We start from the raw sequence: 13944 nt of genomic DNA, 5'->3' as shown, positions 1-13944 counted from the left end.
CATGCTACATGCACGAAAGAATACCCAATGAAGAATTTAATAAAACAAGCTGGCATATAAATTTGAATGTTTTAGAATTAAAAAATCCACAGCAGTTCAAAAACCTTTCAAATAAAATATACTAGTAACGTACGAACTTAGAGACAAATAAGAATACTAGGAACTATACTCCCTCGGTGATTTTAGATGATTATTATCTAATTGGTGAAGATATAACGACCAAAAATATAAAAATCACAACAAATTTAAATAATTGAGAAATATATATAAGTTGTGATTTAGTTAGCTACTTTTACAAGTTATGAGATAAATTAGAAGTCAATTAAAGTTACTCTCTCTGTCCCAAAAGAATATACACTATTTCATTTTTAGTCCGTCCTATAAGAATTTGCATTTTCTAATTTTGAAAAGTCTTTTCTCTCTAATAAAGTGAGACTCATTCTCCGCTAACAATACTTTAATTACTTTTTCTCTCTACATCTCTCTTACTTTATCAAATTTATATTAAAACCCGTGTCGTCCCCAAAGTGCATATTCTTTGGGGACGGAGGGAGTACAATTTAAAGCGCAATTTTAGCTAGACTCCCATGGATTCATTCGGTAATGACAATGTATACACATGAAACAGAGATAAGCAGTCACACAACTAAATTTAATATTTACTAACTTTTACACAATTACCCTAACACCAAATTTAATATTAACTAATTTTTTCGCAATTACTAACAGTTATGATGAATACACACATTCATAACAGAACCACGTCAGCATATCGAGCTAAAGTTAGCAGGCACATGAAAAAGATAGCCGTTGGGGCCTCGTCCCCAACCAATTATTTAATGATGAAATATTAATAATTATAAGAAGAAGAACACCGAGTAGAAAAGTGGCGGAGCCGATATAAAGAAATTATGTTTATATTATCTCAAAATTCAAATTTTTCGTAAGCAAAAAACCGATATAAAATTGAATAATCACCCTACTTTGGAGCACGTGAAAGCATATTAAATATGTAAAGAAATTTTTTTTTTTCAAAAATCAACTATAGTCGGCCCAGCCCAAACCTCTTTAGCCGATAATTGAACTGTAATTTGTTCCAAGTTACTAGAGTCGTATTCTTTTCGATTCATCACAAATGACTCGAGTATTACCCGCCTTCGGCGCCTGCTCGGCCAAATCTCCCAATTCCAAGCCCTCCGCAAGCTCAGCCTCCACGACAACCTCATCGGCGGCCAGATCCCGCCCTCGCTCGGCTTCCTGCCCAATCTCAGAGGCCTCCAGCTCTTCAACAACAGATTCTCCGGCTCGATCCCGCCTTCCCTCGGCTTCTGCCCTCTTCTCCAGACGATTGATTTAGCTAACAATTCGTTGTCCGGCGCCTTGCCGCCAACTCTCGTCAACTCAACTAAGCTCTTTCGGCTCAATCTCAGCTACAATCTCAACTCAACTAAGCTCTTTCGGCTCAATCCCGCTCTTTCGGCTCAAACACATTTAGTCGCTCTCCATCGCTCGTGTTCCTCGCTCTCCACGGCAACAATCTCACCGGAGCCATCCCCGATTTCTCTGCGTTTCAGCTCCAATCGCTCACGCTCGATCGCAATTTCTTCACTGGCACCTTGCCTAGCGATCTATTCCGTTTCAGCAACTTGTCAGTTCTGAGCTTGAGCTACAACCGATTCACCGGAGAAATTCCGGCTGCGATTGGGAATCTCTCTTCGTTGAAGGAGCTTGATTTGTCTCACAACGCTTTCACCGGCCAAATCCCTTATTCCTTCAATATCTCGTACAACAATCTATCCGGTTTCGTTCCGCTGAAGCTCGCTCAGAAATTCAATTCATCTGCATTCGTCGGCAATCTCGAGCTCTGCGGCTACACCGGCTCTGATTGTGTTGCGCCGCCGCCTTCCCAGGCTCCTCCGCCGCCTGCTTCTGAAAAACGACGTCGTAAGTTAAGTAACAAAGACATTATCCTGATCGCGGCAGGGGCGTTGCTGGTGATCCTGCAAATTACCTGCTTCGTTCTCCTCTGTTGCTTGTTAAGGAGAGAAAATCGGGTTTCTAGGCGACAAAATGTACCCATTTTGTTATCTATTCCATATATGGAAAAAAACCAATAAAACTGGCGTGTCTATAACTAAAAACGCCAATGGTACTGGCTTGTCTATACGTAAAGACGCCAACACAGTTGGCGTTTTACATTGCCTTCGTATTTTGCTCGTATTTTCTCCAAATACAGTTAAGTTAAAACACGCCAACTAGGTTAGCGTATTACGTGATAAAACGCCAACAGCGCTGGCGTGTTTAATAGTTATACACGCCATTGCGATTGGCGTGTTTTCCTAAAAACGCCAACCATGTTGGCGTGTTTTGTAAAACGCCAACTCCGCCGGCGAGTCTTTACAGAATGTTGCATTCCATCGTGGGAAAAAAGGCCAAAAATTCTCCAAGGTATACACGCCATTTCGATTGGCGTGTTTTCCTAAAAAACGCCAACCATGTTGGCGTGTTTTATAAAACGCCAACTCCTCCGGCGAGTCTTTACAGAATGTTGCATTCCGTCGTGGGAAAATTCTCCCAAGGTATACACGCCATTGGGATTGGCGTGTTTTCCAAAACAACGCCAACCATTTTGGCGTGTTTTATAAAACGCCAACTCCGTCGGCGAGTCTATACAGAATGTTGCCTTCCAGGAAAAAAGAACAAGAATTCTCCAAGTTATACACGTCATTGAGATTGGCGTTTTTTGGTCACACTATATAACACGCCAAATTTGACAGCGTCTTTGGTCAGACTGGTTCAATGAAATTGCAAGATTCCGTTTTTCATCCCGATAAATAAGTATGAGGATGTATCAAATTATCAACATAAATAAGTTTAAAAAGAGGATGTATCAAATTACTAATATAAAGAGTTCAACTCAATGAAAAAACACGAATATCAATTGCATCATCAAATACAAATAGTTGAGGTTTAGTTTAATCATCTCGCCGTTTCCGCATAAACACGCCCCGTATCCCCTTCCCAATTCTGGATGTAGATCTTGGGATCCTAGAGGGAGGAGTATCTTGAACAACAACGTTCTCTAGATCCACCCCAAAAAAATCATCTCGCACAGACGACCGCGGTGGAGAAGCGTGGACATCACTGAGGCCAATATCTTCTCCTGTACCACCGGTGTGGCTGACAGAATGTCGGCCTCGAACTGCAGATTTAGGTGGAGGTGGATCCACAAAATCGTCATCGGAGTCATGTACTAACTGAGATGACGACTCTCTGCAGGCAGTTTTCTTCTTGGTTCGTCGTTTTCCCTTTTGCCTCACGGGGACGTCCATGTCCATTGCAGAGCGCTGTGAAGGACGGTAGTCCATCAGCTCAGCCTCACCGGATATCTGCAGTCCATCTTCAACCATCCTCGAAATGGTTTCCAAAGCCGGATGTTCTGACATATCTTGGCCACTTAGAAAGTGGCGTATGTTGTGAAGCGTCTCCACCTACAATTTTCAAAGTTAATTACATGTCATAATATGAATTGAAATAATTAATAGTTTTTGCAACTTACCGCGAAGTTATGAGAAGATGTCGTTTCGTGGAAGCCCTCTTCAGCATGGACGCCAGGTTTGGTTAAATACACCACAGTTATTTGGCGAAACCAATTCATATATTCATCGGTTGCAGTAGGCTCCATTGAGTACTCCAAATCACTCCACACCATGTTCTCCATATTATCCCAAGCCTGTATATGATTGGCGTGCCACTATGCCCAATTCCAGTCAGATTTGCCACGTCGATCCTGTTTCACAAAATCAGTTCCATGGAACCGGTCGACAAGCGGGATATACGGTTGGACAATCCCAAATTGTCGCAACACTCGCTGTGGACAATGTGGCTCAACCATATTCCAGCAAATAAGTGTTGTGATCGACGTCCATATAGGACGACCGGCAACACAAACATCCGGCAGATTTCGCGTGTCATACGGCATCCAAATAAACTACATATGAAACAAATTTAGTCAAAACAGCAAACAAACAACAATTTAGGTTACGTAAATTACTTGATTGGCGTGCATTCTGGAGAACTGATCTCTAAAAGTTTCAATGCAATGTCCGGGTGCTCTTACATAAGTGGCCGGACCAGTCCATCTACAAAAATTAAATTATGAGCGAATAACACGGAAATTAATAAAAAAATATGGTTAAAAAAAGTAATTAGTGATCAACTTACGCGACTGCACGTGGTACGTAGTCTATGAGCACGGGATTTAGCATCTTCGGTCTAATAATTGGGATTCTCTCTCAAGCCCACAACTGTAACAAAGTAAGAGCTCCCCCGACATCAGTACTCATACCAAGTGCAGCTTCACATAGATTGTGGTACAAGCATACAACAGCCGCACCACCCCAGCTATATCTACCACATTGTTCTACATCCATCAAAAATTGAAGGTAGAAGAATGGAATTTTATTACCGGAGGCATTCGGGATCAACAGACCACCAAGTAACACAGACAATACACACGAGCACGTTGATTGTATATGTAATGGTCTTGTTCATCACCACCCAACTCAATCCTCAGTTGATTAGATAAGCTTGTTTGCTTCCATGTCAAACGTCCTTCCAATAGTTGACATCCTTAGTGGGGATGTAACCCGTCAGAGCATCACCGTCAGCTTTGAGGCCCTATAAGACCTCCACGTCTTCTAAGGTCACAGTCGCTTCACCGACTGGAAAGTGAAACGTATGAGTCTCTGGCCTCCAACGTTCAATCAATGCGGTGATAAGATGGTGGTCAATGTCTTTCGGTTTACCACACCTTAACATTCCGCCGAACCCCATCCCGTCTATAACCGCCAAAACACGAGGATGTATGGGAACATCCCATATGATTCCTTCGTATCTTCTGCAGCGTACGTCTTCTGATGGCACTCTGCCCATATGTTATTAGAGACGTGTTGTCCCTGCAGATATAATACGGAGGGGTCCTCAGGACCACACAAGAGTCTTCGGCGGCGGAGAGACGGGAGGGAAGCTCGTCCACTTCGACGGCCCGATGGTGTTCGGCGCCAATGATCTGCTCTGCGCCACGGCGGAGATCATGGGCAAGAGCACCTACGGAACAGTATACAAAGCTACCATGGAAGATGGCATTCAAGTCGCTGTCAAGAGGCTCAGGCAGAAGATCACAAAGGGGCAAAGGGAATTTGAAATTGAGGTGAATGCTTTGGTGAAGATTCGGCACCCAAATTTATTAGCTCTCAGAGCTTACTACTTAGGCCCAAAGGGGGAGAAATTGCTTGTTTTTTACTACATGCCTAAGGGCAGCCTTGCTACTTTCCTCCACGGTAAATTCTACCGCTCGGGTTCGTCGATGCACATCCGAATTAATTAATTTGCTGAGCATATAATCTTATTAATTTGCAGCACGTGCACCGGACACGAGGATGAATATCGCGAAGGGGATGACGAGGGGCTTGCTGTACCTCCACACGAACGTCGGCATCAACCACGGGAACCTGACGTCGAGCAACGTCCTACTGGACGAGCACGCGAACGCGAAGATCGCGGACTACAGCCTCGCCCGGCTGATGACAGCAGCTGCGAACGCAAACGTGATCGCGACAGCAGGGGCGCTCGGGTACGGGGCGCCCGAGCTTTCAAAGCTGAAGAAGGCGAGCACCAAGAGCGACGTGTACAGCCTTGGCGTGATCGTGCTGGAGCTCCTCACGGGGAAGTCGCCAGGGTCCGGGGAGGGGGTGGACTTGCCGCAGTGGGTGGCGTCCATCGTGGAGTGGACCAACGAGGTTTTTGACTTGGAGCTGATGAGGGACGCGTCAGTCATTGGGGACGAGCTGCTCAACACGCTCAAGCTGGCGTTGCATTGCGTCGACCCCACGCCCTCCACGAGGCCGGAGGCGCACCAGATCCTCTAGCAACTGGAGGAGATTAGACCGGAGACGGGGACGACGAGCTCCGGGGATGATGGTGGCGCAATGGCATCACCTGCTCAGGATTAGGATAGTACAAACTTCTTCTTCCACTATTCTTTCATTCTTCTCAGTTTAGTTTGATGTTTTTGCTCTATATTTTCATGGATTTGGAATGATTTGGCATGATTGGATGTGAATCCATCTTAATTCCATCCCCTATCAATATCATGCAGTAGCAAATTTTAAATTAGATTGCAGTTTCGTTTTTATAGATATTCTTCAGTTCTTTTTGAAAAATATAGTTTTGTAGATATTTTAGTATATTTAGGATAAACTTACAAATGAATGAGCACATAAAATAAAGACTCTTAAAGTCTTAATGCGGACAAAGGGAGTAAATCAAAATACAAACTCTAAATATTCTACCAACTCTAAACTATCATCTGGACCATTAAAAAAGGTCAACGAATGACAAAATAACAGTAACAGAAAATGTCAACACAGTGTCATTGTAATGACATCAAAATCTAGAAATTTTACAATAGGCATCGAGAAGTTTGGAGTTTGTACTTTGTACAATATATATATATATATATATATATATATATATATATATATATATATATATATATATATGATTTGCATTTTATCACAAAACAGCCAAGGATTTATTGGTTAACTAATGAAATGTCAACATCAAGTTCTAAATCCAGCAAATACTGCGATGATCAATGGGTACATGGTTAAGTAGAATTTGTTTCTTTTCTCCAGAAAAATCTAGAAGATACAAGAAATGGAAGAAAAAAAAAACTAAAAGTAAGAAATATATAAGAAAGGAAATTAAAGAAAGAGGTGGGTGATTGATATTTACACTAACAAGAGCTCTATGATTTTCTGATGTATGCACTTGTTTCTTCAGCAACTGTCTCCCAAACATTAGCCATCTTCTCCGCATATCCAGCCTGTTATACCATAAATGAAATCAAATAGCACTTCTTTTTTCAGTGTAACAACCAAAAACTCTTTTCTACTGGGTTCATTTTCATGTGGGAAGAAGATATCTCCATACTGAATAAGGGAATAATAACAGAAGGAACTTTATAACAGTAGTGAGATGACAAGACTTGCTATCAGATTCTCTTTTCAGATCACATGCACTGCTATGAGTTGAGTTCTAGTGTAAAAGACACCAGCTATTCAGCTACTCAATTTCACAAGTACACAAAAGAATTACCACATCTTTTTGCTAAAAGAAAGATGATCAAGAGAATATTGTGAAGGAGGCTGTTCAATACCTGATTAACAATGAATCCTTTCAGCATGTTCACAAAATCATCATGCTTCTCTTTCTCAAGTCTCTCCAGCTCAGTTTTATTATTTTCCTGCATCCGAGAATAACGAGTTGAGAGATAGATCATCGAAGAAAAGCGAAGATAGATCACAGAATCTGTAGTAGCAGAATGGTCACAAATGAGTTATTGTTAAATTCCATTTTCCCGTTTTGGGGCATTTGCAACATTTGAAATACATGAATACAAGGAAATCTAGAATCGATTAGAGCGCACAAGAAAGAACATGATGAAACATAATGCCCAAATTAACATGATGGTTTCAGACAGAGTACATAAAAATAAGTCCAAACAAATCGGAACCCCAACCCAGACACAACCGATTTGGAAAGGAATGCAGAAGTTACAGGGTTTCAATGGGTAAGAGGTATACTAACTTTCTGAACTAAGGTGGGGCAAGGTTGGATCTTAACCCTATACTGCTATACCATGCATCTCCCAAGGATCTTCATTATCCTAAAATATTCTTCTGTATCTCTCTACCCAAAGTGATTGATACAGTTGGTACAATAAAACTTGACCCCTTTTGCTAATGAAGACCGCAAAATTGACAGAAATCACCTGACTCAAGACTTGTGCCTTAATATGTGATCAAGGTTGTCACAATAACTTATGCACTAGCCACATGAGTTGGATGATAAAATACTGACTGGAAAGCAACCCTATAGCACATCATAACTGAACAGCTTATAACCAAACAACAACAGTCATTATGTGGACGTTTGGTTTGAGTGATAAGGCATGATTGACAAAATAATGCATTCTAATCAAATGTTTGGTTTGCCTGATTAGGCTAGTGATAGATAACTCAGCACACAGCAAATCATTCAATTGGATGGTTAATCACCCCAAAGTTGGGTTGATTATTTAATCATTCTCCAGTCTATAATACAAAATTCTCAAAATATCATAACGAAAATTATTATTGATTTTTTTTGTCCTCAACTTATGCATTTTTGCATGACTATAAATTATAAAATAAGAATCTTATTTTTCTAATTTTTGCAGTTTAGTCACAATCCTTCAATTTATCCTGCAACACAATCACTCAATCAAAATCACAAAATTAAGTTATCCAAATAATTTAATCCTACTCTATCCTATCAATCATATCTATCCCACCCACCAAAACCAAACGCCTCAAGAGAATTGAACCTTGGATGCAAAGGAAAGGGAAAAGTGATTATGAAAAAAAAAATTAGAAAGGATTTGCAAGTGAATTTTCCAGTTGTGCCCAACACTTCCATCTCAAAAAGATTACCTCCTTCCAAATGGCCACCAGCAATGAACACACTTATTTCATTCAATCTTTTAAAGATTTTAAAATGAAAAAAAGAGTTAGTGATTGTGGATACAAAAGAGGAATGTGTTTGTTATGGGGAAGATGAGATACAGTATAATGAACACAATAGAATAGCCTAAAGAATAGTCTGCCGCTCATGCATACATCTTCCCAAAACCTCACCCCCTCACAATGAACTTTACTGATTGATGGAAATCTGCATAAAATCTAGAAGTAGCTCCCCAGGGGCTGCTGGAGGTATTTCAACTATACCTGCAGACAACAAATTGTCCTATAGACCATATTTGATTTTAGAAAATCTTCATCAAAAAGAATTCTTTTCAGTTGTAAAGCACCAATCTTCCTCAACAATACTTTATTTTAAAGACCAAAAACTCCAATACACATGTCATTGGGTCTGGGTTTAGAAAAACACATTTGGCTTAATTTAACAATTAATAAAAAATAGATTAATAGTTTGGTTGTTCTAGGAAGTTCCTACTGTAAACATCAAATTTTTACACTCAACATAATTTTTGCAATGCATTTGTAACTCTGCAAGTATTAGCATGAAGAGAAATGCTAAAAATAAGACGAGCATAACGAAGGAAATTGATCTGGTAGACTTCCGAAAGGGGAAAGTGATATGATGGACCAGAACATTCTCACAGAACGAAAAAAGAGTCAACGGGTTCAAGGATTAAAGGTCATATATAAATGTTGCAAGCCTTTTTTATCCGGACAGAGAACCGATCACTACAGATACTGACAAATGATAAAATAAAAATGTGGTTCCAATCGCAGCATTATTTTCCTGAAGAACCATTATAGTGAAGTATTTGATAGCAGGAAAAAACATGCTTCTTATTCATTTTTTTGTTGTGATGAGAGAGGTTGAGAGGATATTGCAGCCTGAAAAAATGACTTGTTTTTTCAATTATCTATGCTAAGAAACACACATCAGCTCCTATCAAAGAAACACACCTTAGCTTCATTTATTCAAAGACCAGCTTCAGCAATCTAGGAGAGTTCATGACTTCTTCCCCAACTTCATTAAGTATCGAATTATATGATCTTTTCATAAATATATAAATGATGCTTTACGTGATAGCTCAGTACAACATTCTCTACTCTGGTCTAGGAACTTATCAATAAAAAATGCTGCAATGAGATAAGTGTACACCCTCAGCAGTTAATGTTTGTTTTGGTATCCTATGTTACTAAAACCAGAACATGATATATTGATTGAAAAATAATAAGCAATGGGGGAACTATTAAAATGCATTTTAAACCAGGTTGGTGTAGAAAAAATCACAGAAAGAAAACTTGGTCCACTTAATTTCTAAGCACCCAAAGAGCTGCACAAGTGTAAAGAGAGAACAGTTTTTATCAATGGACTCAATGGAAAGGGGAATAATCTATTTTCTACCAAAGTTCTGGTTTCCAAAAGGAAAGGAGTATCAACTTGATTCAGAGATGTACATTAATGACAAATTTAAACAAGCAAATTATGAGACAAGTGACAACAGAACATTGCAAACACAAAACCACCATGAAAATTGAAGCACTGTGGGATAGTTATATTCAAGAAAAAATTTTATTTCTTTTGACTAGAAAGCTAGATATCCTACCTTTATTCGTTCGTATTCTCTGGCTGCACTGCTTTTGGCATTCTCAGTTATTCTTATGTTTTCTCGTAGCTCGTCGATTTTCCTAATTCTCGATCTATCACCACCAAATATCTTCGACGAAGCTGCTTCAAGCTTTTCAATTCTTGAATGTAATGATGATAATTCTGATAAAAGTGTTTGTACGGTCAAGAAAGCATTTGCTCTGTCTGAAAATGCATTGTTGACAGCAAGCATCACCCCAAGATACTCATGAAGTTTATCCTACGATAAATTAAGATAGGCTATACATCAATAAGAGAGAAACTACTGTAGCCTTTAATTGTATTAACAAAATGTTAGTACGACTAATGTTAGTATTAACCAGCAGCATAAAGTGCAAATGCAGAAAGAACAAGAGTTAGACTGTTCTTAGTTCCAACTTCCAAGTAAAATAATACCCTTACCAAATGTTTAACTGTCTGGGCATTCAATTCTCGATATAATCTACTTGCTTTTACTGCAGCTGTTGCCACATTTTTCATGTCTGCAGCATGGGCTCTTTGGGAATCCTGAGCAACTTCCTCTGTTTCAAACTTGGTTAATTTGACAAAAGCTAACCCTAGTTGGCCCATGGTCTCCCCAATGTCTTGCTGTGCTTTCACAAGTGATTCAGCCTAAACATAGAATAGAAGCCACAAGGTGTAGTTAGTTAGTCAGAGTTTCCCGACTAACATTAAAACAGAGAACTCAAAAATTTTATAGATAAAATAGTAGTAGTATCTTGTTGTTTAAAAGGAAGCTTTTTGAAAAATAAAATACTCCATTTGATTATAAGAAAATTCCAGAGCTAAACTTAAATCATATCAAAGCCACAATGAAGGCAAGGCCAACAAACTCGTATAGATCCTCAAAGATGAGTCCTGCAAATTTACATCTGAATTGTGAAAGTTATTAGCACTAAGTGAGTTGTTTGGATTCTAGAATCATTCATTATTCTGTCCACAAAATACGAAGATTTACAAAATTGTGCATTCTTTTGGAGGAACAGTGGGCTAATGCATGCGCTAATAAGATAACACAATGAAATTGAGAGTCTACTCCTTGAATGAATCAGTGACAGAAGATTGGTGGAATGAGGGATCAAGAGATGGATAATGAGCCTCGTCTACGAAGCAGAGCACTAGATAACAGGCATTCTGGTATGGCAGGCTGCAGGCAGGAGCCAGATAACAATCAGTTTGTGACCCAAGAGAAAGGTTCCTCACGGGAATAGGCCATGAGGGCCATGTTTACTTTACCATTCTAATTCCAACGCAGGTCACTAAAACTAAAGATGTGCCAATTGTGGAGGTAGGGTACTACAAAAGGAAGTTGATCACGGATTCTAGCAAGATCTAGTGAAAGTTGACCATTGAGGATGTATAGTCTTTCTTTTTCACAACCATTTTCTCTCTCTCAACCCCTCTATGACCGGAAGATTGCCCCAGACTCAATCGAATCAATAATAGGACAGACAAACTGACAGTGTGCCACGGGAAGAGGATCTTTCTTCCTGAGAACCCATACTAAAAATGAATAGCAGTAACATCAAATACTAAATGCTGGAAGTACAACCAGCTGCACCCTTCTAAACCGCAATACCAGATTTTCATTGGAAACTCCAGATGTAGGTAATTAACACAATGGACTCAACCATTTGTAGAGCTGATAAAGGAAAAGGTTGCTTTTACAAACAATTCTTGATAAAGTTCATAGCATCTCAAGCTACCAGTGAATATCATTGCTAGCCAAAGAGGTGTCGATTGTTTACTAACAAAGCTCAAGACCATTACTACTCGGGTTAATGGGAGTAATTACTTAGAAATGTCAACGATCCTCAATCAGCGCCATAAATTCATAGGAATTTTCAGATTAGGAATAATAAACATGCAAAGCAGGATAGAAGTGAAAAATAAAAAACTTATCTTGAGAGAGATATACCTGCTGAGACACATTTATGAGCTGCTGTTCAAAATCCTGCATCTTCTCTTTCTTATCCAGAAATTCCTTATCGTCCTCAACCAACGGCGGCTTTGCTCCACTCCAGTCATTTGCCACAGACTGCTTCAACTCTTTAAACATCCACAAAAAATCCCTCCCACCCTTGGCCGGCTGCGACACCTCGCTCGAATCCGCTCCTTCAATCATCCTCGAAGCCGAATCAGAGATCCTCGACAGCTGCAATCCCTCCGAAGGCTCCAAAAACACCCTCAATTCCTCACTGTTCCTCAACACCGGGTGCGCTGCAAGCCGCCTCAGGTACTTCTCCAACGCCGCGCGCCTTTGCTCTAGAAATTCATTCTTCTGCATCACCTGGCTCTCCACCACACTCTTGTCAGGCCTCAGGGGGATGAAAAACCCTCGGTAGCTCTCCCCCAACCTATCGGACAACGCAACAACATCCCTAAACCTTCTCCTGACGTTGAATTCGGTGCCGCTGAACTCAGGCATATTCGTGAAAGTGGTGATTAAGTAGGAGAAGTAGGTAGTGGCTCCGGGCTCCTTTTTGGGATCGGAAACGGAGATTTTGAGGATCGTGGAGAAGGATTTGGGGGAGGCGGATGCGGAGTGGTCGGGAGCAGTGGTGGCGGGGGAATCGACGGAGTCTAGGTCGAAGGATTGGAAGACGGCATCGGCGTAGGAGGGAGGCTCGAGGATGGAATTGATTGAGCTGTGGGTGGGATTGGGGGTTTCGGTTGAGTGGAGGTGATCGGAGGTGGGGATGTCGACGAAGTGGGAGGAGGAAGAGAGAGGATCGTGGAAGGAATTGGAGCCGTCGGAGGGCGAGGGTTCGTGATGGAGCAAGGTAGCGGAGATTTGGTCTTTGGTTGGGTAGAGACGGGCTTCTTCGTAGCCCTGATTGTCAGAGCCCATCATATCCTTGGAAGAATGAGGGGTGAATTAGCAGTGCCGGTGGTGGCGGTGGTGGCGGAGATGCGGAGGTCAATGGTTTACTCGAAACCAGAGAGTAGATCAGATCAGATCAGATCAGAGGTGTGTGTATATGACGTGTATTTCTATGTGGATTAAATTATGATTATTTTATAATTTGAGTTAATTTTTCTTCATTTGTATTTTGAATCTGAAATCCAGGGTGAATTTTTCTGAAGATTCAGAATCCGACACTAACTTAAATTTCGTGAACTGGTTAAACTATACAGAAGTTGAAGATTGTGTAACTGAATAAACAATAGCAGATAGAAAATTGGGATGTGAGCAGTTGAAAAATGAAATTTCAGGGTATTTATTTTATTAATTCTTCAATTAATACAATTATAAATATCATATGGGATGTGAGCAGTTGAAAAATGAAATTTCAGGGTATTTATTTTATTAATTCTTCAATTAATACAATTATAAATATCATATTCATTGCAGCAAAAAAGACGATTTTGTCGCTTTGGTGCCCCCACTCCGGTCCAATATCATTTAAGGGGGTTCAATCAGGGTATGCAGTAGCCCGTTAACAGGGAGGCCTAACCACCCACTGGTTGTCAGAAGCTTATCTTAGAGCAGCCCAAGGTTTTACCGAACCAGCGATTAAAACCGTAACCGTAACCGTAACCGCCGGTTACGATTCCGAACCGAAACGGCGAGAAATATCCCGAACCAAAACCGTGAATTTTAGAACCGTGGTTCGGTTCAGGTTCCAAATTTTTCGAACCGAAACCACGACCGAACCGTCGGTTTCACGGTTCCGAACCGCCAATGCAATGATAAATTTAAACATAGTTAAT

General features: G+C 40.5%; 1 protein-coding gene and 1 pseudogene across 1 annotated transcript; one reads left to right on the top strand and one right to left on the bottom strand.

The window, feature by feature from the left end:
* Positions 1–587: 587 nt before the first annotated feature.
* On the top strand, positions 588–6014 carry LOC121745816 (annotated as a pseudogene).
* A 557-nt stretch (positions 6015–6571) lies between these two features.
* LOC121743960 (sorting nexin 2B-like) lies at positions 6572–13230 on the bottom strand. Its single transcript, XM_042137374.1, has 5 exons — positions 12149–13230; positions 10633–10842; positions 10190–10450; positions 7223–7309; positions 6572–6889 (listed from the first exon to the last, which is right to left on the bottom strand). Exons 1-5 carry the CDS (start codon positions 13082–13084, stop codon positions 6812–6814), a joined length of 1572 nt encoding a protein of 523 aa, XP_041993308.1. The 5' UTR covers positions 13085–13230; the 3' UTR covers positions 6572–6811.
* Positions 13231–13944: the final 714 nt, after the last annotated feature.

Source organism: Salvia splendens, chromosome 8 (genome assembly GCF_004379255.2).
Source record: "Salvia splendens isolate huo1 chromosome 8, SspV2, whole genome shotgun sequence".
Taxonomy (NCBI): domain Eukaryota; kingdom Viridiplantae; phylum Streptophyta; class Magnoliopsida; order Lamiales; family Lamiaceae; genus Salvia; species Salvia splendens.
The sequence above is the reverse complement of the archived record's forward strand: the minus strand, read 5'-3'. Positions and strand labels throughout refer to the sequence as shown.